General features: G+C 41.0%; 1 protein-coding gene across 9 annotated transcripts in view; it reads left to right on the top strand.

Annotated features, from left to right (window-relative positions):
- The window catches only part of APBB2 (amyloid beta precursor protein binding family B member 2), a 252123-nt gene that overhangs the window by 155172 nt on the left and 69886 nt on the right, over positions 1 to 27065 (top strand). For all 9 annotated transcript variants that reach the window (XM_075194986.1, XM_075194977.1, XM_075194960.1 and 6 more), the window contains one exon: positions 2653 to 2713. In XM_075194986.1, coding sequence (XP_075051087.1) covers positions 2653 to 2713 — 61 coding nt within the window. The remainder of the gene's footprint in view (positions 1 to 2652; positions 2714 to 27065) is intronic.

The raw sequence follows: 27065 nt of genomic DNA, 5'->3' as shown, positions 1-27065 counted from the left end.
TCTTTAGGAGGAGTGCAGGGGCTAAAAAACAGGGACAAAAGCGATAAACAACTTGACTTGGTTTTATACATGGCTGAAAAACACAGAAGGAAGCCAAAAATATAAATCAGTTTATTTAGTACAAGTTGCAGGAGGCAAGTCACAAGACAATAAATGTTAGCAATCTGCAGGGGGGACGACACGTTTAATCCACACATTTCAACAGTTTGCAAAAACACATTATGATGAGCTACTTAATTAATAATAATAATTATAATAATAATAATAATAATAATATTATTATTATTATTAAGCATTATATAGCACCAACATACTTTGCAGAACTTTACAGAGAATATGTAATCATTCACATCAGTCCCTGCCCCAGTGAGCTTACAGTCTAATTTCTCTGCCACTCACACTTACATTATCCTAGCAATATGTCTTTGGACTGTGGGAGGAAACCAGTCCCCCGTTAAACTGGAGCAAGCTGTACCATACTATACTAAGCACATGCACGCCGAATGTCACATACTTTCAGTGCATCACTTATGGTTATTAAATGTATCCATACGTTATGAAGTTCCATGTATTAGCTAAGTCAGTTGACGCAAGTAATCCAAGTACGCGGCCTATTTTCCGGACAACTTGGGTGTTTCCTAATAAGATATTGATTTCTGTATTTAGAGCACCATGCCTAAATCTACTACAACACATCCAGAAATGAGACCTGTGTTCCCCAACAATCCCAAGCATTCCCAGCATCATTAAATTGTTTAGCAGAGCTCCTCATAGTAAATGCAGGTGAATATGTCTGTGTCTATCACAAAATCACCCAACAGCAGCAATTATTTATTTTTTTCCTTTCTGGGTTTTGGAACTTCCTGGATAATGGGTTTCCAAATAAAAGATCCTAACTCACTACAGTCATGGCCAAAAATTTGGGGAATGACACAAGTATTGGTTTTCACAAAGTTTGCTGCTTCAGTGTTTTTAGACCTTTTTGTCAGATGTTGCTATGGTATACTGAAGTAAAATTACAAGTATTTCATAAGTGTCAATGGCTTTTATTGACAATTACATTAAGTTTATGCAAAGAGTCAATATTTGCTGTGTTGATCCTTCTTTTTGAAGACCTCTGCAGTCAATCAACTTCTGGGCCACATACTGACTGATGACCACCTATTCTTACATAATTAATGCTTGGAGTTTGTCAGAATTTGTGGGTTTTTGTTTGTCCACCCGCATCTTGAGGTTTGACCACAAGTTCTCAATGGGATTAAGGTCTGGGGAGTCTCCTGGCTATGGACCCAAAATTTCTATGTTTTGAATCCTGAGCCACTTAGTTATCACTTTTGCCTTATGGCAAGGTGCTCCATCATGCTGGAAAAGGCATTGTTCGTCACCAAACTGTTCTTGGATGGTTGGGAGAAGTTGCTCTTGGAGGATGTCTTGGTACCAGTCTTTATTCATGGCTGTGTTCTAAGGCAAAATTGTGAGTGAGCCCACTCCCTTCGCTGAGAAGCAACCCCACACATGAATGGTCTCAGGACGCTTTACTGTTGGCATGACACAGGACTGATGGTAGCACTCACCTTTCCTTTTCGGACAAGTGTATTTCCAGATGCCCCAAACAATCTGAAAGGGGATTCATCAAAGAAAATGAGTTTACCCCAGTCTTCAGCAGTCCAATTCCTGTACCTTTTGCAGAATATCAGTCTGTCAATGTTTTTCATGGAGAGAAGTGACTTCTTTGCTGGCCTTCTTGACACCAGGCCATCCTCCAAAAGTCTTCACCTCACTGTGCGTGCAGATGCACTCACGCCTGCCTGCGGCCATTCCTGAGCAAGCTCTGCACTGGTGATGCCCGATCCCACAGCTGAATCAACTTTAGGAGGCGGTCCTGGCACTTGCTGAACCTTCTTGGGCGCCCTGCAGCCTTCTTCACAACTATTGAACCTCTCTCCTTGAAGTTCTTGATGATCCGATAAATGGTTGATTTAGGTAAAATTTTACTAGCAGCAATATCCTTGCCTGTGAAACCCTTTTTTGTGAAAAGCAATGATGACTGCACATGTTTCCTTGCAGGTAACCATGGTTAACAGAGGAAGAACAATGATTTCAAGCACCACCCTCCTTTTAAAGCTTCCAGTCTGTTATTCTAATGTACTCAGCATGACAGAATGATCTCCAACCTTGTCCTCGTCAACACTCTCACCTGTGTTAACGAGAGAATCACTGACCTGATGTCAGCTGGTCCTTTTGTGGCAGGGCTGAAATGCAGTGGAAATGTTTTTGGGATAAAGTTCATTGTCATGCCAAAGAGGGACTTTGAAATTAATTTCAATTCATCTAATCATTCTTCATGACATTCTGGAGTATATGCAAAATTGCCATCATAAAAACCGAGGCAGCAGACTTTGTGAAACATAATGTTTGTGTCATTGTCAAAACCTTTGGCCATGACTATACTCATGACACTTTTACTGATATTAGAATGTGATTGATCTTTCCTGATAGTGAGAATGGAAGAAGGAGATGTAAATGTCACTAAGCCATTCTGGAACTATGATTGCCCAATGCTGTCAGAAAGTTACTTGTATGTAATAAGTATCTTCTTGTGTTCTGTAACACATGACACTTACATGTCCTGCCCTAAATTTTCATCCTCAGAAATGGCCCTCAGTCTGATGAAGATGACTCATCCAGCATCAATAGTGACCCTGAAGCCAAGGTTAGTGTTATGGCTTCTGCTGTTTGTTGTATTGCACCGTTCACCATGCTGGTTCACCTGACCTACACCTACACCATGCTGGTTCATCTGACCTACACCATGCTGGTTCACCTGACCTACACCTACACCTAGCTGGTTCACCTGACCTACAGCTAGCTGGTTCACCTGACCTACACCTACACCATGCTGGTTCATCTGACCTACACCATGCTGGTTCACCTGACCTACACCTACACCTAGCTGGTTCACCTGACCTACAGCTAGCTGGTTCACCTGACCTACCCCTACACCATGCTGGTTCACCTGACCTACACCTACACCATGCTGGTTCACCTGACCTACACCTACACCATGCTGGTTCACCTGACCTACAGCTAGCTGGTTCACCTGACCTACACCTACACCTAGCTGGTTCACCTGACCTACAGCTAGCTGGTTCACTTGACCTACACCATGCTGGTTCACCTGACCTACACCTACACCTAGCTGGTTCACCTGACCTACACCATGCTGGTTCACCTGACCTACACCTACACCATGCTGGTTCATCTGACCTACACCATGCTTGTTCACCTGACTACACCTACACCTAGCTGGTTCACCTGACCTACAGCTAGCTGGTTCACCTGACCTACACCTACACAATGCTGGTTCACCTGACCTACACCTACACCATGCTGGTTCACCTGACCTACACCTAGCTGGTTCACCTGACCTACACCTACACAATGCTGGTTCACCTGACCTACACCTACACCTAGCTGGTTCACCTGACCTACACCATGCTGGTTCACCTGACCTACACCTACACCATGCTGGTTCACCTGACCTACACCTACACCATGCTGGTTCACCTGACCTACACCTACAGCTAGCTGGTTCACCTGACCTACACCTACACCTAGCTGGTTCACCTGACCTACACCTACAGCTAGCTGGTTCACTTGACCTACACCATGCTGGTTCACCTGACCTACACCTACACCTAGCTGGTTCTCCTGACCTACACCATGCTGATTCACCTGACCTACACCTACACCATGCTGGTTCATCTGACCTACACCATGCTTGTTCACCTGACTACACCTACACCTAGCTGGTTCACCTGACCTACAGCTAGCTGGTTCACCTGACCTACCCCTACACCATACTGGTTCACCTGACCTACAGCTAGCTGGTTAACCTGACCTACCCCTACACCATACTGGTTCACCTGACCTACACCTACACCATGCTGGTTCACCTGACCTACACCTACACCATGCTGGTTCACCTGACCTACACCTAGCTGGTTCACCTGACCTACACCTACACCTAGCTGGTTCACCTGACCTACACCTACACCTAGCTGGTTCACCTGACCTACACCTACACCTAGCTGGTGTACCTGACCTACACCCCCACCTAGCTGGTTCACTTTACATACACCTACACCATGCTGGTTCACCTGACCTACACCTAGCTGGTTCACCTGACCTACTACATGCTGGTTCACCTGACCTACACCTACACCTAGCTGGTTCACCTGACCTACACCTACATCTAGCTGGTGTACCTGACCTACATCCCCACCTAGCTGGTTCACCTGACGTACACCTACACAATGCTAGTTCACCTGACCTACAGCTAGCTGGTTCACCTGACCTACACTTACACTTAACTGGTTCACCTGACCTACACCTAGCTGGTTCACCTGGCCTACACCCCCACCTAGCTGGTTCACCTGACCTACACCTCCACCTAGCTGGTTCACCTGACCTACACCCCCACCTAGCTGGTTCACCTGGCCTACACCCCCACCTAGCTGGTTCACCTGACCTACACCTCCACCTAGCTGGTTCACCTGACCTACACCCCCACCTAGCTGGTTCACCTGACCTACACCCCCACCTAGCTGGTTCACCTGACCTGCACCTAGCTGGTTCACCTGACCTACACCGCCACCTAGCTGGTTCACCTGACCTACACCCCCACCTAGCTGGTTCACCTGACCTACACCCCCACCTAGCTGGTTCACCTGACCTACACCCCCACCTAGCTGGTTCACCTGACCTGCACCCCCACCTAGCTGGTTCACCTGACCTGCACCTAGCTGGTTCACCTGACCTACACCCCCACCTAGCTGGTTCACCTGACCTGCACCCCCACCTAGCTGGTTCACCTGACCTGCACCTAGCTGGTTCACCTGACCTACACCGCCACCTAGCTGGTTCACCTGACCTACACATAAACCTGAATGATGGCTGTAATAGCAGTGATCTCATGCGAACATTAGAGATGAATAAAGAACAGACCACTGTAAAATGTTGTCCTTTAATGTTGAACTGTACTCAGTAGTGAAACCACGGGGTCTTCTGGTGTGTAACAGATAGAATTTAAATAAATAAAAAACAATTATGATATTTGCCTACGTTGATTATATTATTTCACTTATTGCTTTCCAAATAGTTGATTCAAGGAATGATGGCACCCCCCCAATGTACTTCATGTCGCACTGCAGTAGCATTGTATACAGATTATGTGTGTGTATAAGATGTTTCTGATTCTATACTCAAATATAACATTACCTTAGGGGTGTGTTGCACTTTCCTTGGCCAATCAAATCATTTAATAGCTTTGTCATGACTGGAGCTGCCTATTGCGTTTCAGGCTGAACAGGGTGTTACGTGATTGGATGAAAGACCATCACATGACATTCACATCATATAACATCTTCTTGGGCTGGAAAAAAACATTGGTTCAGTCTGGCCTATAGCATAAATGATACAATTTCCCCAGCCCCTTAAATTATATGTAGAAATAGAAGTAAACTCATGTACCTTATTAGTCTAGGGTGCATTTTATAAATAGATAAAACAGCAACTGTACCTGCATTAGAATGGACAGATGAAGGGGCATATTTACAGCCACATCAATAATATGAGTGGGAAAGCTGAAGTGTGTAGCACACAGAGTGTTACTGCCACCTAGTGGCTGCAAGATGTCACTGAAGCTACTTGTTCTAAAGTATTAGCTAAGTAATCAATGTATTCTATTACTATATGAAGGCAGCAGACTAAGGGCTTCTCTAACTGATCATCAAACTATATATGCTATTCTTGCAGTAGAAGGTTTTATTTTATATATGTGACAGTTACTGGTTACTAAATTGATGATAACACAGCCAGTTCTTACTGATGACCACACTAATCTGTGATTATTATACGTATTATAGTCCCTGGTTTAGGAACAATTGCATTTTGTGTAATAGTGCAATAATATTAAATGATTTTTCCTTGTAGGCAGGCAGCATAGTTTCAGCCCAAGTATAACTATCTTGAGAAGGGCCTAGATGCCAACTGTGCCTATTTCTAAAGACAGTCCCATATTTGAAAGATTTGTACCTGGATATTTTTGTTTCTGGATAAATCCCTACTTTTCAATATTGACCAATTTTTTTCAGTTCAATGATCATTATTCTTTATATATAAAACAGTTCTCACTATATTAATTCTTAAGACTTTTATAAGTTATTATTGATTGAATAGAAGCTTTTCCAATGTAAAGAATTTGCATTATGAGCAGGTTCAGCAACATGTGTTGATGGGGATTATAGGCCATACAGTGTGGTAGATACACATACCCCGTTTCCCTGTAAATTATATTGTTGATAGCCTGGTGTTTTATGAATGGAGCTGTGTGCATGTGGGGGCATGTCAGGGGCAGGACTGGTAAAGTCGCACTGATGCAGCTAACGTGATTTGTGGACTCATCGGTATTATGTCTAGATGTGTCACAGTAGGTGCAAGGTGCCCATAGAGCAGGGCATATCCTGCATCCATGGTAGGCTATGTTTTTAGTGTAAATAGGTCCTGATACTGAGGAGAATGCTCTACAGACATTAATTTATCTGACCCAAGTGCCCTATGAACCTATGTTATGTAGTGCAGTATATTGTCCTGTAACAAACATGTTCCTAGATGAACGTACTTCCCATCCATAGGAAGCTAATCTGCTCGTTTATTGACGCCCTCAAGCACTTAATTAAACGGACTCATCCACAGTCAGGATACAATCCTAGCTCTGCTCTAATCAGTGTTATGTACAGATAATCAATTGGAAAAGTGCAGGTTGATTCCGAGAGACACATTATATTGAAGTTCAGTTAAGGTTATAGAGGAATAAAACCTCATTCTGCTGGATAATTGAAAGGGTCAGGTGCAGGACAATAGGCAATTGTTTCAGGGATTAATGTCCCATATTTATTAATAATACAAAGACATCATGTCAGGGTCAAATGCCATCAGGGATACCTGACAATAATGTGAGCCGCAAAGTAACAGCTCGGGCATCTTTGTCAGGAGCTTCTTAAGCTGACACCTTCAAGTAAGCAAGTAAAGAGGCGGAATGTGTAACCAGTTTCAGAGATGGGTGTCCCGTAGCCCGCTGCATTCCCGTAGCCCACCCCATTCCCGTTACCCGCCCCATTCCTGTAGCCCGCCGCATTCCCGTAGCCCGCCGCATTCCCGTAGCCCACCACATTCCCATAGTATCAATAAGCTCATTGCTTATTGATACCTGAGAACCATCCTCCAGAAGTTTGGACAGTGTCACCTGGGGGCAAGACACAAACGTGTGCCTGGTTCCATCGTTCCCATTCTCACAGTGGTGTTCCAGTGCCTGAGTCTCACTACTGTGCTGTATATGGAGCATTACTGCATTGCATAATGTGCAGCTAATATATGCACATACCATCTATACAACCTAACGCCACATATAAGTCATTCTGTCATAGCTACACATTTCAGTACGTGTACCTGACCAAACTACAGCTTTTATTACTGATAGATGCTATTTGGAGACCAATATGCTAATAACATCCTCTTCTTCAACCAATAACATCCACCTTCTTAACTTGTCATATTATTACTTAGATATTATTTACTAGAAATGTTATTATTTTTCAAGGTATGGATAACACAAGGTAAGAAGGTGGGAGGGGGACAGGCACATACAGAGATGGATTTTCATGTCTTGTTATACTTCCCTGTGAGACCACCCACTAAGGTCAGCCCCGCATTCGATACCATTGGTGGCAGGCCTAATATTAGTTGTGGTTATAATTAGAGATGGGCGGGTCCGGTTCTCCGAGAACCGAACCCACCCGAACTTTGGGTATCCGAGTACCGACCTGAGCAGTTCGGTACTCTCCCGCCCATTCCGAATCCAAATCGAGGCCGAACGTCATTGTGACGTCGTCGGATCTCGGGGCTCGGTTCTCGCGATACTTCAACTTTATAAATACACGCCTCCACAGCAATCCATCGCCATTTGACAGAGGGAGAGAGCAGGGTGTAGTCATAGGCTAATTAGAGCAGGGACAGAGAATACAATATTGTTCTTGCAATTGCTCTAACCAAAATCGCTAGTGCAGAGAGGAGGATAGAGGTTTATTATTTTTTCTTCATATTTGGCACTCCCCAGCGCTTTTGGGGTGTCCCCCATAATTGTGCATAAATATTTCTGGCTGTCAAAAGTCATATCTGTCAGCAGTATCTACTAAATAATTTTTAGCACTCCTCAGTGCTTTTGGGGTGTCCTCCCTAATTGTGCATTAATATTTCTGGCTGTCAAAAGTCATATCTGTCAGCAGTATCTACTAAATAATTTTTAGCACTCCTCAGTGCTTTTGGGGTGTCCTCCCTAATTGTGCATTAATATTTCTGGCTGTCAAAAGTCATATCTGTCAGCAGTATCTACTAAATAATTTTTAGCACTCCTCAGTGCTTTTGGGGTGTCCTCCCTAATTGTGCATTAATATTTCTGGCTGTCAAAAGTCATATCTGTCAGCAGTATCTACTAAATAATTTTAAGCACTCCTCAGTGCTTTTGGGGTGTCCTCCCTAATTGTGCATTAATATTTCTGGCTGTCAAAAGTCATATCTGTCAGCAGTATCTACTAAATAATTTTTAGCACTCCTCAGTGCTTTTGGGGTGTCCTCCCTAATTGTGCATTAATATTTCTGGCTGTCAAAAGTCATAACTGTCAGCAGTATCTACTAAATAATTTTTAGCACTCCTCAGTGCTTTTGGGGTGTCCTCCCTAATTGTGCATTAATATTTCTGGCTGTCAAAAGTCATATCTGTCAGCAGTATCTACTAAATAATTTTTAGCACTCCTCAGTGCTTTTGGGGTGTCCTCCCTAATTGTGCATTAATATTTCTGGCTGTCAAAAGTCATATCTGTCAGCAGTATCTACTAAATAATTTTTAGCACTCCCCAGTGGTTTGCGCTCAGAATGGATTCAAAGCAGTCCACATATGATCTGAATGAGCAACCAGGTTCTGTCACCAGTCCTGATGTTAGTGTTCCCAGTACGTCATCTGGCCAAGGCGATGTCAAACTAATTAGTGCAAAAAACAAAAACAAAAATTTTTTTTACTGTATTGAAGCGAAAAAGAAGTGTAACTGAGCAAAAGTTAAGTGACGATAAAAAAAAAATTGCAAGCATGCCATTCTACACACGCAGTGGCAAAGAGAGAATGAGGCCTTCACCTTTGGCTATTAGTGGCAGATCCCAAAAAGTTACCCAGCCTACAATTGGTGCACAACTACTGTTACGCGTCAAAGCCGAGCTGCAAGATAACAGTGAGGCATTACAGGAGAATATTTGCTCTGATTCACAAATGACAACAATCCCTGTGGAGAGTCCATCCAACAGTGGGATGTCTAATCGTGAGCATTCTGCTGATGTGTGCCTTAATAGCCCGAGTGTAGCCGGTGATACCCAAATTGAGGATGCCACTTTGGAATTAGAAGAGGATGAGGGGGAGATTTGTGTAGGCGACGAGGGCGCTAATGATGATGTTGATGATTATGATGCAGACAGATACCAAATTGCCTTTCTCAATTTCTATTTATATTCTAGATTATATAACGGCTGAATAGTTTTCTATTTTACTCCTAGTGGAGAGAGGATCTGATGCAGACAGATACCAAACTGCCTTTGTCCATTTCAATTTATATTGTACAGTATATAACGGCTGGATTTTTTTGTATTTTATACAAGTGGAGGGGGGCCTAGAGAGACAGAAACCAAACTGTCTTTCTCCATGTCAATTAATATTGTACAGTCTATAATGGCTGAATTTTTTAGTATTTTATACAAGTGGAGGGGGGCCTAGAGAGACAGAAACCAAACTGGCTTTCTCCATGTCAATTAATATTGTACAGTCTATAATGGCTGAATTTTTTGGTATTTTATACAAGTGGAGGGGGGCCTTGAGAGACAGAAACCAAACTGGCTTTTTCCATTTCTTTACATATTTAACTATAAGTGTAGGGTGTAATATACATTCAAAGACGATGGCTGCATTGCCAATATGCATAGATGGAGAGGAAGACAATCTGTTTTGTGTGTAGAATAGGCCTACCAACGAAGAATTAAACTGTTTTTTTGGATGATTTATTACCTCAACAATTAGATTACTTGTCTCTAAAACAGTTGGAGCACTAAATTGGGTTAATTTAGGCCCAAAAACATGGATTTTCCAAAAAAATAGCAAAACAAAACCAAACAAAACCAAAACCAAAACCAAAACACGCAATGGCAGTTTTGCAAAACCAAAACCAAAACACGACGGTAATCCAGATCCAAAACCGAATCCAAAACCAAAACACGGGGGTCAGTGACCATCTCTAGTTATAATGCACAGGACTTATTTAAGCATAATGTTTTTTGTATTTTCACACTTTGCTCATATATTTCTCTCCCTCCGCTAAGGAAGCCCACTCTATATTACATGATAATATAGCTAGAAGGCAATAGTGTATCTCACTCTTTGGTAGTAAACTCAATTGCTCTTTGCACTTGTTAATATTTAATATACACTTATTTAAGTATACAGCACTCCTTGTATCCTGCTTCTGCAAACTCTTGTCTGTTTTCCACCACCCCACCCTCGCTTTCTCCCTCCCTATTTATGGTTATACACATATAAGAATAGACCGCTGTCTGTATATCTCCATCTAGATTGTTAATTTCTCTACCTCCTTAGAAGGGCGTTTATCTCATGTCATGGTATAGCTATGACAATAACAGTATATGTGTAACTCTCATAGACCATAGCTTATTGTACATTATTGTATTAGTATGTATCACGTAAATACCGCACTTCTCTCTCTATTAAAGACTTATTCCTTCTCTTCCTCTTCGTCCTTCTATCTATTTGTAGGAGCCAGTTTGTATTACACTTTACAGTGACCCTGCTAGGAAGTCTAACATTGATGGTATTATATAGGAGTACGTTAGTTGGTTATATTTGAGGATACTCCCCTCTCTATAATAGCTTGACCTCATCTCATTACATTTTTGTTTTAAATAGCAGGTTCATTTCTCCATTTAGGACAGTCACCCCTCCCCTTCCCTCCCCTGCTGCCTGATTGCAGAATAAGGATGACTATAACAGCCCTTCCTTCTGTGGACACTTGTTAGCCTGTTGGAATAGCATACACACAGCTAGGGTGTTACCTTTCCTGAGTCCTTCTGTGGACGCTTGTTAGCCTGTTGGAATAGCATACACACAGCTAGGGTGTTACCTTTCCTGAGTCCTTCTGTGGACACTTGTTAGCCTGTTGGAATGTTAGACACACAGCTAGGGTGTTACCTTTCCTGAGTCCTTCTGTGGACGCTTGTTAGCCTGTTGGAATAGCATACACACAGCTAGGGTGTTACCTTTCCTGAGTCTTTCTGTGGACGCTTGTTAGCCTGTTGGAATAGCATACACACAGCTAGGGTGTTACCTTTCCTGAGTCCTTCTGTGGACGCTTGTTAGCCTGTTGGAATGGCAGACACACAGCTAGGTTGTTACCTTTCCTGAGTCCTTCTGTGGACACTTGTTAGCCTGTTGGAATGGCAGACACACAGCTAGGTTGTTACCTTTCCCGAGTCCTTCTGTGGACACTTGTTAGCCTGTTGGAATGGCAGACACACAGCTAGGGTGTTACCTTTCCTGAGTCCTTCTGTGGACACTTGTTAGCCTGTTGGAATGGCAGACACACAGCTAGGGTGTTACCTTTCCTTCTGTTTCTCTATTTCTTATTCTTATTTCTGTATCTGATTTTTTTACATTTCTCTCTCAACTCTTCTTTCCCCTCCCAACCTTTTATTTTTATTGTCCCTCCATCTCTCCCTATTTACCTCCTCTCCTAATAATATTTACGTGATTGGAGGGCAGCATCTCATCTATACAGAACCTCCACATAAATGCATCACTTTGTGAAGAAGTCTTTCCAATAAGTTGCAGGACTAATCCTCCTATTTAAGCTCAGGAAGGGTCCGATTGTCCTGTCAGGGCATTGAGTATTCCCTTCCCTGCCTTAACACTATTATTCCTCGTTTCCCTTAACCTCATCCTCCTGTGTTTCCCTCCTCCTTATATGTGTCCTACTTTTTGTCTTTATAGAAATATTATGATGTCTCACGGCAATAAACACGAAAATCCTAAAGTTTAATAATATACTAGTAGTCAGTTGCCTCCAGCTCTTGTCCAGTAGTCAGAGGTGTTTGTTCACTGGACAGGAAGCAGACACTGATATATGCTGATACAAATCACACTGTGGTCAGTAGGTCAGACAGCGAGATACCAGAGCACAATCCACAAAAGTAATCAAGTTCCAGGCCCAAGGTCAAACATGGTGATGGTCAGAAGAATAAAGCTGGGTGCACACTACAGGTTTTTCAACCAATTATCATGCCAATCACACGATAAACAACTGGTAGGTCCTATATTACATTACTGTGTACACTCCCACGATCATGTTTTATCACAGCAAAGCACATGGTATCGTATTTGATTTTATAAACTGACTGAAAATCACTATGAACAATGGAAAGATGTCAGCCAAATTCTGAAGTAGAGCTGAACGACCCACTGGATTCCAGTTTGGGATCCAGTGGGTCATTCAGCTGGATTTGCCAGGAAATCTAGACTCAGAGGTGGAACTAACGAGCTGTGGGCCCCAGTGCAGGGAGGGGGGAACCAGGGCACCCGACCCTCTGCATCTGCCATGCAGTGGGCCCCATTATCTCCATGGGCCCCGGTACACGGCACCTGCCACACTAATGGTAGCCTTGACTAAACTTTTGCCCCAACACGTAACGCATGGATGTTCTTTGCTTTGGCAGAAGGTTCATACTGTACCCCTTCCTGACAGATATGACAAGGTTACCTCTATCTGTTACCCAGGACTCCGTAGAGGAACACTTTCTACACTTGCTGCATACTCCTAGCTGATTTACATAACTAATTCTACTAACAACTAGTGTTAAGATGTGTTTAGGTGTTTTAGATGGTTGCAGAATACTGATATCATTACAAGTCTGTTGTTCGCATCTGAGACTGGATTCTTTAGATTATTGTAATTCCTGCAGTGTTGACGGTTGTGTACAGTGATGTCTTATAAGCTTCCCTTTTGTTAAAAATACAGTCTAATTAATTAATACAGTCTAATAATTTAATACAGTCTATTTAATGAATACAGTCTATTAAAAAACTTTTCACTGTAGAGATTTTAAATACAGTATACCCTCTTATTAATTACTATGATTGGTTACGGTTTTTGCTTTTATTTTATGATTGGCAAAACGTACTGATTGCTTTAGTACTGATCTTTTTATAGTATGAGGGACACGGCGTCCTGACTATTTGGAAAGTCTGTGTCAGTGACAGGGACTGCAGTGCTTCAATATTGGTGGTGTGCAGCAAGATTTGGCAGTGTGCCATACATGGTATTAAAATCCACTCACATCCATGAGGGAAACTGCGGATAAATAATGTAGGAAATGTTATGTCATTCAGGGATAAATTATCCGATTTGTTATGTTTTATGGAGTAAATTAAAAATACGTAATCCGTTCTATAATTGGTGATACTTCTTCTTACTGGAATAACTAATGTTGTGTGACTTTTTAATAGAAACACTGCCTTATGTGATGTTTACAAAGATATAAAATTGAGCAAAAGTATAGATATCACATGAAAGTCCAACTTCCTACCACTCTGGTACCGCTCCATTCAGTACTTTTTTTTTTTGTCGGAAAATACTGCTCAGTTTGCCCTGATTCATGACTTAAATTCATCACAAGATAGAGGAGACATGGAGACTGTCATTATTACATGGAGCACTTTTGTGTGAAGCTTTTTAAGCTATGGTCCTGGAAAGGTTGTCCTTCACCACAGTGCCATACGGCGGGGCAGAAACTGTCCTATTAACAGTATAGGGCAAGAGCTGCTCCTATATTGGTCCTTTTGTGGAGTGATAAAGTCTGTGCTCTCCTACATGCAGCAAGAAATGCCCCTAAAATGCTCTCTCTCCACCACTTTATCTCATCTCAGTAGTCTCTAGCTCTGCACTGTTCTGCCAAACGATGCACGTACTTCACATATTGTTAGTTTTAGGGATGAGCGCACTCGGATTTATGAAATCCGAGCCCACCTGAACGTTGCGGATCCGAGTCGGATCCGAGACAGATCCGGGTATTGGCGCCAAATTCAAATGTGAAACTGAGGCTCTGACTCATAATCCCGTTGTCGGATCTCGCGATACTCGGATCCTATAAATTCCCCGCTAGTCGCCGCCATCTTCACTCGGGCATTGATCAGGGTAGAGGGAGGGTGTGTTAGGTGGTCCTCTGTCCTGGTAGATCTCGTGCTGTGCTGTTTAGTTCTGTGCTGTGCTGTTTAGTTCTGTGCTGTGCTGTGCTGTGCTGTGCTGTGCTGTGTTCTGCAGTATCAGTCCAGTGGTGCTGTGTGCTGTGCTCTGTCCTTCTGAGGTCAGTGGTGCTGCTGGGTCCTGTGCTGTGTCCTGTTCAGTCCAGTGGTGCTGTGTCCTGTGCTCTGTGCTTCTAAGGGCATAGTTATTTCCCCAATATTCCCCTGTGTTTAAAAAAATAAAAAAAAGTTTTTTTAAAAAATACCAAAAACTACTTTAATTTTTTTTAATTACCACAAAATTTGCACAACCAATCCTGCAGTATAAGCCCATTGGTACTGCAATATTACCAAGTTCACACATTCAGCAGTAAAAGTCCAGTGGTACTGCAATATTACAAAGTTTACACATTCTGCAGTATCAGTCCAGTGGTGCTGTGTCCTGTGCTCTGTCCTGCTGAGTTCCGTAGTGCTGCTGGGTCCTGTGCCGTGTCCTGTTCAGTCCAGTGGTGCTGTGTCCTGTGCTCTGTGCTTCTAAGGGCATAGTTATTTCCCCATTATTCCCAAGTTTTTAAAAAATAAAAAAAAAGTAAAAAAAAAAAAAAAAATTTAAAAAAAAATAAATATATAATAATTATAACCAAATTTGCAAAACCAATCCAGCAGTATAAGTCCATTGGTACTGCAATATTACCAAGTTCACACATTCTGCAGTATCTTGTGCTACATATAATGGAGACCAAAAATTTGGAGGATAAAGTAGGGAAAGATCAAGACCCACTTCCTCCTAATGCTGAAGCTGCTGCCACTAGTCATGACATAGACGATGAAATGCCATCAACGTCGTCTTCCAAGCCCGATGCCCAATCTCGTAGTACCGGGCATGTAAAATCCAAAAAGCCCAAGTTAAGAAAAAGTAGCAAAAAGAGAAACTTAAAATCATCTGAGGAGAAACGTAAAGTTGCCAATATGCCATTTACGACACGGAGTGGCAAGGAACGGCTTAGGCCCTGGCCCGTGTTCATGACTAGTGGTTCAGCTTCACCCACGGATCTTAGCCCTCCTCCTCCTCCCCCCCCCTACAAAAAATTGAAGAGAGTTATGCTGTCAGCAACAAAACAGCAAACAACTCTGCCTTCTAAAGAGAAATTATCACAAATCCACAAGGCGAGTCCAAGGATGTTGGTGGTTGTCAAGCCTGACCTTCCCATCACTGTACGGGAAGAGGTGGCTCGGGAGGAGGCTATTGATGATGTAGCTGGCGCTGTGGAGGAACTTGATGATGAGGATGGTGATGTGGTTATTGTAAATGAGGCACCAGGGGGGGAAACAGCTGATGTCCATGGGATGAAAAAGCCCATCGTCATGCCTGGTCAGAAGACCAAAAAATGCACCTCTTCGGTCTGGAGTTATTTTTATCCAAATCCAGACAACCAATGTATGGCCATATGTAGCTTATGTAAAGCTCAAATAAGCAGGGGTAAGGATCTTGCCCACCTAGGAACATCCTCCCTTATACGTCACCTGAATAACCTTCATAGTTCAGTGGTTAGTTCAGGAACTGGGGCTGGGACCCTCATCGGTACAGGGACACCTAAATCCCGTGGTTTAAAGCGTATGTTGTGTCTCTGTTTCCGGCGGACACAAGTCTACAGCGGTGCAAAGACCTGCTGGTCAGGAGATTGTCCTCTGAAGAGGACCGTGACATGCCAACAGCTCCACCCTCATTTTCTTCCACATCTATGGCTGCGAGGAAAAAGCTCAGTTTTCCCAAAAGAGGCACTGGCGGGGATGCTGATAACATCTGGTCCGGACTGAAGGACCTGCCAACCATTGCAGACATGTCTACTCTCGCTGCATTGGATGCTGTGACAATAGAAAAAATTGTGGATGATTACTTTGCTGACACCATCCAAGTAGACATGTCAGACAGTCCATATTGTTACTGGCAGGAAAAAAAGGCAGTTTGGAAGCCCCTGTACAAACTGGCTCTATTTTACCTGAGTTGTCCCCCCTCCAGTGTGTACTCGGAAAGAGTTTTTAGTGCAGCGGGGAACCTGGTCAGTGAGCGGCGAAGGAGGTTGCTTCCTCACAACGTTGAAAAAATGATGTTTATAAAAATGAATAATCAATTCCTCAATGAAGTACAGCACTGCCCTCCAGATACTACAGAGGGACCTGTGGTTGTGGAGTCCAGCGGGGACGAATTGATAATGTGTGATGAGGAGGAAGTACACACTGTAGGGGGAGAGGAATCAGAGGTTGAGGATGAGGACGACATCTTGCCTCAGTAGAGCCTGTTTAGTCTGTACAGGGAGAGATGAATAGCTTTTTTGGTGTGGGGGCCCAAACAAACCAATCATTTCAGCCAAAGTTGTTTGGTAGGCCCTGTCGCTGAAATGATTGGTTTGTTAAAGTGTGCATGTCCTATTTCAACAACATAAGGGTGGGTGTGAGGGCCCAAGGACAATTCCATCTTAGAATTTTTTTTTTGGCATTATATGACCAATCAACAGTCGTTTGCCATGTTCAAAAAGTAAAACCAAATTTTAAAAAATTCAAGAAATTAAACCAAAAGTAAAATGCCGTGTCATAATTTAAAACAAGAGGTATTGACGTGCTCTAAAACTACTGTATTGTTGTTTATATTTTATAAACACTACACTTGAAAGCTTGAGTCTTTCAATAAAAAAGTAACTGTCCATTGCACGAATATTTGCAACAGGGACAATTTTAGGGTTAAGAAAGCCAACTAATAACACTTCGACGCTGTCTGTCTTTATAAACACTACACTTGGAAGTTGGAGGAGGTATTGTGGCCCCGGCACCAAATTTACTACCGGGGCCACTCCACTGTGCAGTCCATATTTAGGTGTATCAGATATTAAACAACGGTGACAGTTGATGCCCAATTTTTTAATTATATTGTGGCCTCGGTACCAAATTGTGTATCGAGGCCACCACACTACGCAGTCCAGATACTTGTTTGGTGGAATTCAGACCAGTTGAGGGTTTTATTATTATATTGTGGGGACCACTCTATCTATACCACACTACAACTCTATACCACTCTATTTCATACTTTAATTCTATTTAATACTTTAATTCTATTTCATACTTTAATTCTATTTAATACTTTAATTCTATTTCATACTTTAATTCTATTTAATACTTTAATTATATTACTAATTACCATAAAGAGGAACTGCCGCTTCTATTTAATACTTTAATTCTATTAGTAGTTACCATAAAGAGGAACAAAATAAACCAATTTTACCAAAAGTATAATATGACTTAGACTTACAAACACTACACTTGAAAGATGGTGCCTTTAAATGAAAAAGTCAGTCTTCATTGCACGACTATGTGCAACAGGGACAGTTTTTTGGTTTACAAAGTCAACCAATAACACTTGGACCCTGTCTGTCTTTAACATACTTGATGGGATCTCAATGACGAATTGTCTGTACCATGTTTGGAGGAGGTATTGTGGCCCCGGTATCAAATTGGGTACCGGGGCCACCCCACTACGCAGTCCAGATACTTGTTTGGTGGAATTCTGACACGTGGAGGGTTTTTTAATTATATTGTGGCCTCGGTACCAAATTGTGTACCGGGGCCACCACACTACGCAGTCAAGATAGATAGATGCGTATCATAGATAAAGTACATTCAGTGGTGTGGGGCAAATTGAAAAATATTCAAAATGCACTGACATTATCAAAAACAAGAGGTTGTCACACGCTAAAACTCCAACATGTATATGATGGAGAGGATGGAGGAGCAGCCGTATGTGTAGTGTAATGCAGACCTGTTGAAGGTTTTTTATATATTTTATTGTGGTGCCCAGTGCCCACTCCTCTAGGCAGTCCAGGTACATTTATTGGTGCGAATCAAACAAGTTGATGGTTTTCTTATTATATATATTGTGGTGACCCACTCCTCTACGCAGTCCAGGTACATTTATTGGTGCGATTCATAAAAGTTCAGGGTTTTTAATATATATTGTGGTGACCCACTCCTCTAGGCAGTCCAGGTACATTTATTGGTGCGAATCATAAAAGTTCAGGGTTTTTAATATATATTGTGGTGACCCACTCCTCTACGCAGTCCAGGTACATTTATTTGTGCGATTCATAAAAGTTCAGGGTTTTTAATATATATTGTGGTGACCCACTCCTCTAGGCAGTCCAGGTACATTTATTGGTGCGAATCATAAAAGTTCAGGGTTTTTAATATATATTGTGGTGACCCACTCCTCTACGCAGTCCAGAAAGATACCTTGTTGCAACGTTTTGGACTAATAACTATATTGTGAGGTGTTCAGAATACACTGTAAATTAGTGGAAATGCTTGTTATTGAATGTTATTGAGGTTAATAATAGCCTAGGAGTGAAAATAAGCCCAAAAACTTGATTTTTAAACTTTTTATGTTTTTTTCAAAAAAAATCCGAATCCAAAACCTTAAATCCGAACCGAGACCTTTCGTCAAGTGTTTTGCGAGACAAATCCGAACCCCAAAAATAACGAAAATCCGGATCCAAAACACAAAACACGAGACCTCAAAAGTCGCCGGTGCACATCCCTAGTTAGTTTACTAGGGAGAACTTCACCCTGGCCTCCCCTCCACCTGTGAAAACCTTTGCTCCTCTGCAAATCATCATCATCATTTATTTATATAGCGCCACTGATTCCGCAGCGCTGTACAGAGAACTCATTCACTGCCGCCATCTGTTGAAGTATAACCGTGCACCTGAGCAGAAATGTAATGACGCTGTAATAATAATAATCCATCAGCAGAGATAGGGACTGAGCCAAATGGGATTCATATTGCAGTGAGAATGTGGGATCGGGTTAAATGTATATCTTTTCATGAAACAAGGGAGCATATGACAAATCAAACAAAACTTGGAAAAACATGGCAAAAATGTCCCTTATTAATTCTCCTTAATAGCTGAGTTTACTATTAGATTATTGGGAGAAGTTGGTAAAGAAACCTGTTTCAGCATAATTATATTGCCACTAGAGGGCAGTACTGCACTGAATATTCATGTGTACTATTACCAGGGTCACACTCACTCTGATTTTAATTCCCGAGTATGTAGGTGAGGACCTCTGTAATTGCTAGTTATCAGAATACATCAACTCAGTTTACTGTTACCTACACACTGGTTTTTTTCATGCTGCACTTGTTTTGCAGTAATAAACATATTTGTATACCGATTGTGTAGATCATTATGAAGATTACGTAGATTGTTTTTCTGCTTAGACTATACCACATGGATGTCTAAAACAAAAGGAGGAATAACGAATGTGTATAGTTGCTGCAACACAAGTGTCTTGGGGCTAGATTTACTAAGCTGCGGGTTTGAAAAAGTGGGGATGTTGCCTATAGCAACCAATCAGATTCTAGCTTTCATTTATTTAGTACCTTCTACAAAATGAAAGCTAGAATCTGATTGGTTGCTATAGGCAACATCCCCACTTTTTCAAACCCGCAGCTTAGTAAATCTAGCCCTTGGTGTCTCTGTGGATAAAGCTGACAATTTGATAAGCTTTATGTTGTATAGTGTGTGACAGCTGGGGGCTAGCTGGCAAATTGCAGCCTTTGTCGGCACACCCAAATCACTGGACAATAGTGCCGTAGCCATGTACCGTATTGTAAAGGGATTTCCGCCGTATTTTATCTACAAAAATACTTACAAAACAGAGCATACAAGAGCCTATATTTCAGCACTGGGGAACCCAGCAATCTTTTTTTCCATGAAATAATGAGAATAAATACAAATTAATCAAATGTATGGATAAATACGTTGAAAAGAAATGGAAACTAGTATGTTCATATGCCACATTTTCAAGCTTTCTGCTTTTGTCTTTGGTTAGAAACCAGACATTACAGTATTAAGACAATGCAGCAGGTTTTGTTTTCAGTTCTATACTGACAAACAATAAAATAATGAAGTAGAAGTTTTAAACAAATAAAATGTCCTAAACGCAGAAATATCTTCACACAGATAACAAAGACCAGCCTTGATGAGTTTGCTGAACGTGCCGTCACATGGTATTTGGATGAAAGGCAGGGTCAGTAGGTACACGTGTGCCACACGCATGTTCATAGGCAGCTGAATAAAGAAGTACATCAGAAGCAGCTGCTGACCACAAAGAAATACATGTTTTATTATGAATATTATCAATTTTTTTAGTAAAGGAAGCTCCATCAACTTCTGGAAGTACATCACGTCTTTTTTGTTCACCCTCTTTTACCTTTTACCCCCAAATATATTTAGATATGCCGACGTTACCCCCTTAATTTGAAAGGAAGGAAATGATATATTAATTATTGGAATTCAAAATTTTATTGACTCTATTCAAAATTTCTTTGAAAGCTTCACCTTCAAAACATCAGGTTTTGGAGAAATTAATTTGCTTCATTTTTGATACGAAGGCATCAATATTGGGGCATTTTGATGTCAGAGCAATTTGGATACAGTCTTCAGCGTCCAATCGATTTCTCTGCTTTGTTTTTATGTTCGTTAGAGTGTAAAATCCTTGTTCGCAAAGGTAGGTTGTTGCACAAGGCAGCAACTTTTTGACTGCCTCCTCGTGCAATTTTAAATGCTTTTGCCGCTGTTGACATCCAAAAATATGACAGATCTGCTTTGTTTTCAAATGCATTACGTGTTTCATTATTGCATCGAAGCTCAAGAAGTGCCTCTGCCACCCCTTGAGGCTCTTCTGGTACAACAGCAATTTCACATTTAAAGGGATCTACAATCCAACTGACAGCATGTGAATCAGCAGCATTACCCCCAGGAATTTAATTTTTACCCCATTTGGGGTAATTTACCCCTGTTCCCTGAACACTGCTTTAGATGGACCTCTTTTATTAAATTTGGATCTTTTTTAATTGTTTAAAATAAAATCATACTGGATGTTACTGGATGTTGCTCACCAACTAGCTGTCATTCTGTAGAATATACTAAATAAATTATAGCTAGAATCTGATTGGTTGCTATATGCAACATCTCCACTTTTTTAAACCCGCAATTTCGTAAATATACCCTTCTGGTCTGTAACATATTTGGGCGTACATCATAGTTGGACGTACATTAACTGAGCTTTCAGCCGCCAATCGTTTCTTCCTGGCAACTTTCTCACTGGGATCTCACTGTCTGAGATCAGTACATTTCTTTTTAGTGCAATATGTGCAGCTTGTTCTTAAATACAATCAAACTCAATCTTCTTCAGCCGGTCAATGACATTCATAACCATTTTCAGTGTCACCAAAAGTGAAGACTGCAAGTTTGCAAATACTTTAAAACTGGTCTAATCACTTCAGAAATAAAAGGAATACATTTGCTGTTAAAATGGCCTTGTGTTCACATACTTTTTCAAATAAGAGTGAACCATTTGTGAGATCGAATAAAAGACTTTAATGGTGTCTAAGTGCTTACTCTAAATAACCAGCGAGGGGGCTTTCTTTGCTTTCACCATGTCTGCTTTACAAATTTTTCACAAAAGTTGGCATGCAAATAATTGATTTGCTTTAACAGCACCTAGCACCAGATGTACATGTAGGATCTGGTACAAAAGTAGACATCAGCAGTTCATAGAACCCTTTACCCAATGCATCTATAATCAGGAGAACCAAAATGAGACATTTTTGGATGGTGTCATCTTTAACTTGTCTAATGAAAGATGCTGCTCTGTCTTCAATTCATGTATATTGTTTGGAATCTACTAAGAGCATCATCATCATCAGTTATTTATATAGCATCACTAATTCCACAGTGCTGTACAGAGAACTCACTCACATCAGTCCCTGCCCCAATAGAGCTTACAGTCTTCCATAACATACACACACAGACCGAGAGACTAGGGTCAATTTGTCGGCAGCCAGTTAGCCTACTAGTTTGTTTTTGGAGTGTGGGAGGAAACTGGAGCACCCGGAGGAAACCCACACAAACACAGGGAGAACATACAAACTCCACACAGATAAGGCCATGGTCGGGAATCAAACTCATGACCCCAGTGCTGTGAGGCAGAAGTGCTAACCACTGGGCCACAGTGCTGCCCTTTTTGACTGGTTGAAAGGGTATTACATTTCTTTTCACCAATTTCAGAACCTAGAAATTCTATAATTAAATTAACAATTACGATAATCACTCAGTTTATGGTCTTATGATGAGAAAGTCACTAGGCTTCCCAGACCCAACTATTTTTTTCCAGTCTTTTCAGATTTTTACTTTCCGGAATGCATTTTTCAAGGTGATGTTTTTAATGGGACATCATAATGTAATAACAGCAAGATCTATTCTAAAATATTCCGATGGTTAATTTTGCTGTTGTTTTCTGAATTGTACAATCAGCGCAAAACAGCAACTTTCTTTCCAATTAGTTTTCCTAGCAACAAAAATTTGTTAACACCGCTTCAATATATTGCTTAAATCACAATCAATGCTCCTGTTCTATCATCATCATCATTTATTTATATAGCGCCACTAATTCCGCAGCGCTGTACAGAGAACTCACTTACATCAGTCCCTGCCCCATTGGGGCTTACAGTCTAAATTCCCTAATACACACACAACTTGATAGCAGCCAATTAAAATACTAGTATGTTTTTGGAGTGTGGGAAGAAACCGGAGCACATGGAGGAAACCCACGCTAACACGGGGAGAACATATAAACTCCTCACAGATAAGGCCATGGTCGGGAATTGAACTCATGACCCCAGTGCTGTGAGGCAGAAGTGCTAACCACTTAGCCACCGTGCTGCCCAGTTCTAGTCACAACGATGTACATATTATCTGTATCGCAGAGACCATTGGAAGATTCCTGATTATTTACAACAGCCGCTAATGAACAGTGAAGCAGCATCTGAAAAAGTGAAACATATTATACAGGAAAATGCTTCTTTGTTGATCTTTCACCATTTTGCTCTTTTTGCTACAGAAATATGCATTTTTAAAAGTGTCACAATCAATTCCTTGACTGGTCGAAAAAGGGCACTGCTCAACAAATTAGTTTTCCTCTGCACTAAAGCATGAAAGAGGTAGCACAAAGTTATCTTTACTAACCTTTACTCGTACATCCATCAGTTCCCTAACTCAGGACTACTAGGATCTTCTGGCAAATAGTTGTGCGATTAGAGTCGAAGATCAGCTGAATTCAGAGGAAAACTTCACTTCAATATCACTGACTTCAGTGTGTGATTCTACATTCATCTCATCTAGCACCATAGGCAACATCTCCACTTTTTCACACCCGCAGTTTAGTAAATATACCCCCTGGAGTGTTTTAAAGTTCACTTTGGCCAGCTAAAACCTCTCGAGGAAGACTTCTTTAGGGTACCTAAGAAGACTGAAATAAAAGTTTTTTGTTATGAAGCCCCCAAATTTTTAAAACACAGCAATAAAAAAAATGGAAACACGAACCAAGAAATGTTTATTAGAAATTGGAACAATGAAAACATGCTCACTCCAGTAAATCACCATACAATGTATAATTCACTCATATGTAGCCAGATATTATTCATTAATATTTTGTGCACTGTTAAATATTAAACAACCACGTAACATAACAATACTGTTAAAAATGATGGGCTTGAATTTCTAAGTGAGACGTCTGCATAGTTATCTGGGACAATGATAACGCATCACATTTTGATGCTAAGGAATGAACCATGGAACGAATGGGGTAAACAAATTCCCATTAGGTTTTTTTTTTTCTTTTTTTACCTAAAAACCATCATACAAAGAAACGTAAACATATTCCAGGTGTTTGCTAGTATTTTATTTTTTAACAGTGAATGCTGGTCTCACCAGCAGAACATGTATCCTTCAAGGTATCCTTACAGTTAACATACCATTGTGAATGACAGTTTCATTTGTTTAGGATCCTTTGCATTCATATCAAGCTCTTACTGTTACTTTTCTCTCTAGTTTTACTAGTTTTACATTTTGATATTTTGTTCTACATATTTATCAAGGTAGAACCAATTATCATTTTGTAAACAACAAAAATAACTTTTGTGAGATACTATAACATAAAGAGTCTGATTTAGAGTTAGCCAGAAGCTGTAATTCTACAAATTTAAAAAGTGTGGACAGATTTAGAGTTAGGTGGGAGGTGTATTAGCTAACGTCTAAATAGCAGTGTAGTAATAAGGCTTCTGGTATTTGTGTGCCACAAACAGGCAGCATTAATTTCTGTGTGCAAAATAAATTTCTTTGCACTCTATTGGTTTGTTCGGGCGCTAATTTAAGATATTTAACTGGATTTATTCTTTAAATGATGCCCAAAGTGAAAAATAAAATATGGTAATATATGTCCCATTGTTGTAACAAGAGCCTGGTATGTTTTGTTTTTTCCAAACTTTGATTAGCGTCAGAGATGGGGTTGAGAAAAGGACTAGGAGGGTGAGTGTAGCTGTAGTCTGAATGTAAAACGAATGGAATTTAATAGTTTTACAATAAAGGCAGTAGGAGACGTGGCGGTATGGCATACCTCCATATACTTCCCCAGTTCCACCACTGTACTGTTTATGTGTAAATACATTTCTTTAAGTCTAATGCATACTTGCCAACTCTCCCTGAATGTCAGGGAGACTCCCTGAAATAGGGGTGATCTCCCTCACTCCCTGAAGAGTCTGGCATTCTCTCTGATGCTGATTCAGTACAAGACGTGGTTGGTTGCGTCATCTGTGGCATGATGACACAGTTCAGAAATTGTGTCCTATGTCCATGTATTGATGCCTATGGAGGTGGCCATTTTCATGGAGACCAAAATTTAATCAAAGACTGACAGGTAAGACAATATGACTTCAGTAATGGAGACAGAAATGTAAAAGACACTTCAGTCTCTAGAGATTCATTAGCTGCTTTTCTTTAACGCATAGATGCCTACTTCGGGAGACTCCCGCATTTCTGGGAGACCTTCCGAGCTCCTGGGAAAACAGGGCAACCTCCTGGTTCTCGCCCCTGCAATAGATAAGTGGCGGGGCCAAAATGATGTGATTTGACAAGCCCCACCCCCGCACGCCCACCTCCACCGGGATCTCCCAGAAGCCAATGAGGAAAAATTGGCAAGTGCGGTCTACTGTTGAGAACCAATAGTAAGGGAATCTTCTGAGACTATGCCCCACCTACCTCTGATCCTTGGTACTGACTATAGTAGATATATTTTACATATATAGATACATATTTTATGTTTATTCAGGCATCCGTAAAGGATAAAAATTCCTTACTAAATACATTTCAGCTTTATTAATAGAATTATACATTCATTCCTGACATGTTTGTTAGTGAAGTAACATTGTAATGCTGAATTATTTATTTTTAATGTTTTGACTACTGTCCAGAGGAACATAATGGGTTGATGCCGAAGCTTTGTGGGGGTTGTATTTAGAAGATTTTCCTTATCAGTGTTACAGCAGCTGCTAGAGCCAGGTCTGTCTGTCTGCTGTCTATTGGGACACAGAGCGGCTGTTTCACTGGGCAATTTAATTTTCCCAATGTTCACTTACTGGATAAACAATGCAGAAATACATAATTCAAATATGGAAACTCTAACGCCATGAAAAATGAATGATAAAAATGAGTTTCATATTAAAAAGGTGCTGGAGAGCTGAAGAGGAGCAGTAATTGCACATTTACATGGGCAGTGTCAGACAATATTAATGGACGATTGTAAGCTCTTGTTAACACATCACACAATGCATTTGTCTCCTGTGGTGCCCTTCCTCTGTATTGTGAGTGGTTGATCTCCACATTGCACAGCGCTGGGTAATATGCTGGTACTTTATACCTAAAACTTAACCTAGAAAATCATAATAATAATATTATTATTATTATTATTATTATTATTATTATTTATTTATATGGTGTCACAAGATTTCCACAGCGCCGTACAGAATACATACAGTAGACCAAATAATAATAATATAATGTTTAGTATTAATTATTAATATTTTGTTTTAATTATAAAGTAATATATTCCACAACATTGGATGAATTAAAACAAAGAACTCACTGTAGCTTGAAAAGATAACCCACCAAGGCTTTAGAGATAACTACTTATCACCCCTTATCAGAAAGAATAAAACTTTATCCTGGTGAAAGTGCCAGTGAGATAAAACCACTGTCATCGGGACACGCAGCCACACGAGTCTTATTCCACGGAAATATGGAATAAGGTCTAGAATACTGTGTGCGTTGTGGACTTACTTGTGTATTGATTGGTTTTTCTGGGTTACAAACTGCAGACATTCATTGATGGATGTTGTTCACTCATGAGTGTGCTGGTGATCACATTTAACAAAACTACACTGAGCAGGGCATGCTATAATAAGACATATGCCTTACCTGGCAGGATGTCACTGTGCCCATGCCTGCCTCACAATGACCTAGTAAATGCCACAACAATAACAGTAATAAGACCACACTGCCCAGCAGAGATGCAGATTACCTCCAACAAGGGGCTACATGCCCAGAGACTGCTAAACTAGTACTATCTGCAAGAAGTCACTGGTGGCCATACATTGGGCTGACAAATTACATTGAATTTAATAATGCTGACAACTGGAAAGGCCAATCGGAGTATTATCTGAAGAATCATTGCTGATTTATTTTGGGGATTTATTTTAGTATTGTAGATATTG

This window comes from Mixophyes fleayi, chromosome 1, assembly GCF_038048845.1.
Source record: "Mixophyes fleayi isolate aMixFle1 chromosome 1, aMixFle1.hap1, whole genome shotgun sequence".
Lineage (NCBI taxonomy): Eukaryota > Metazoa > Chordata > Amphibia > Anura > Limnodynastidae > Mixophyes > Mixophyes fleayi.
Note: the sequence above shows the minus strand (reverse complement) of the source record. Positions and strands in the feature narration are given on the sequence as shown.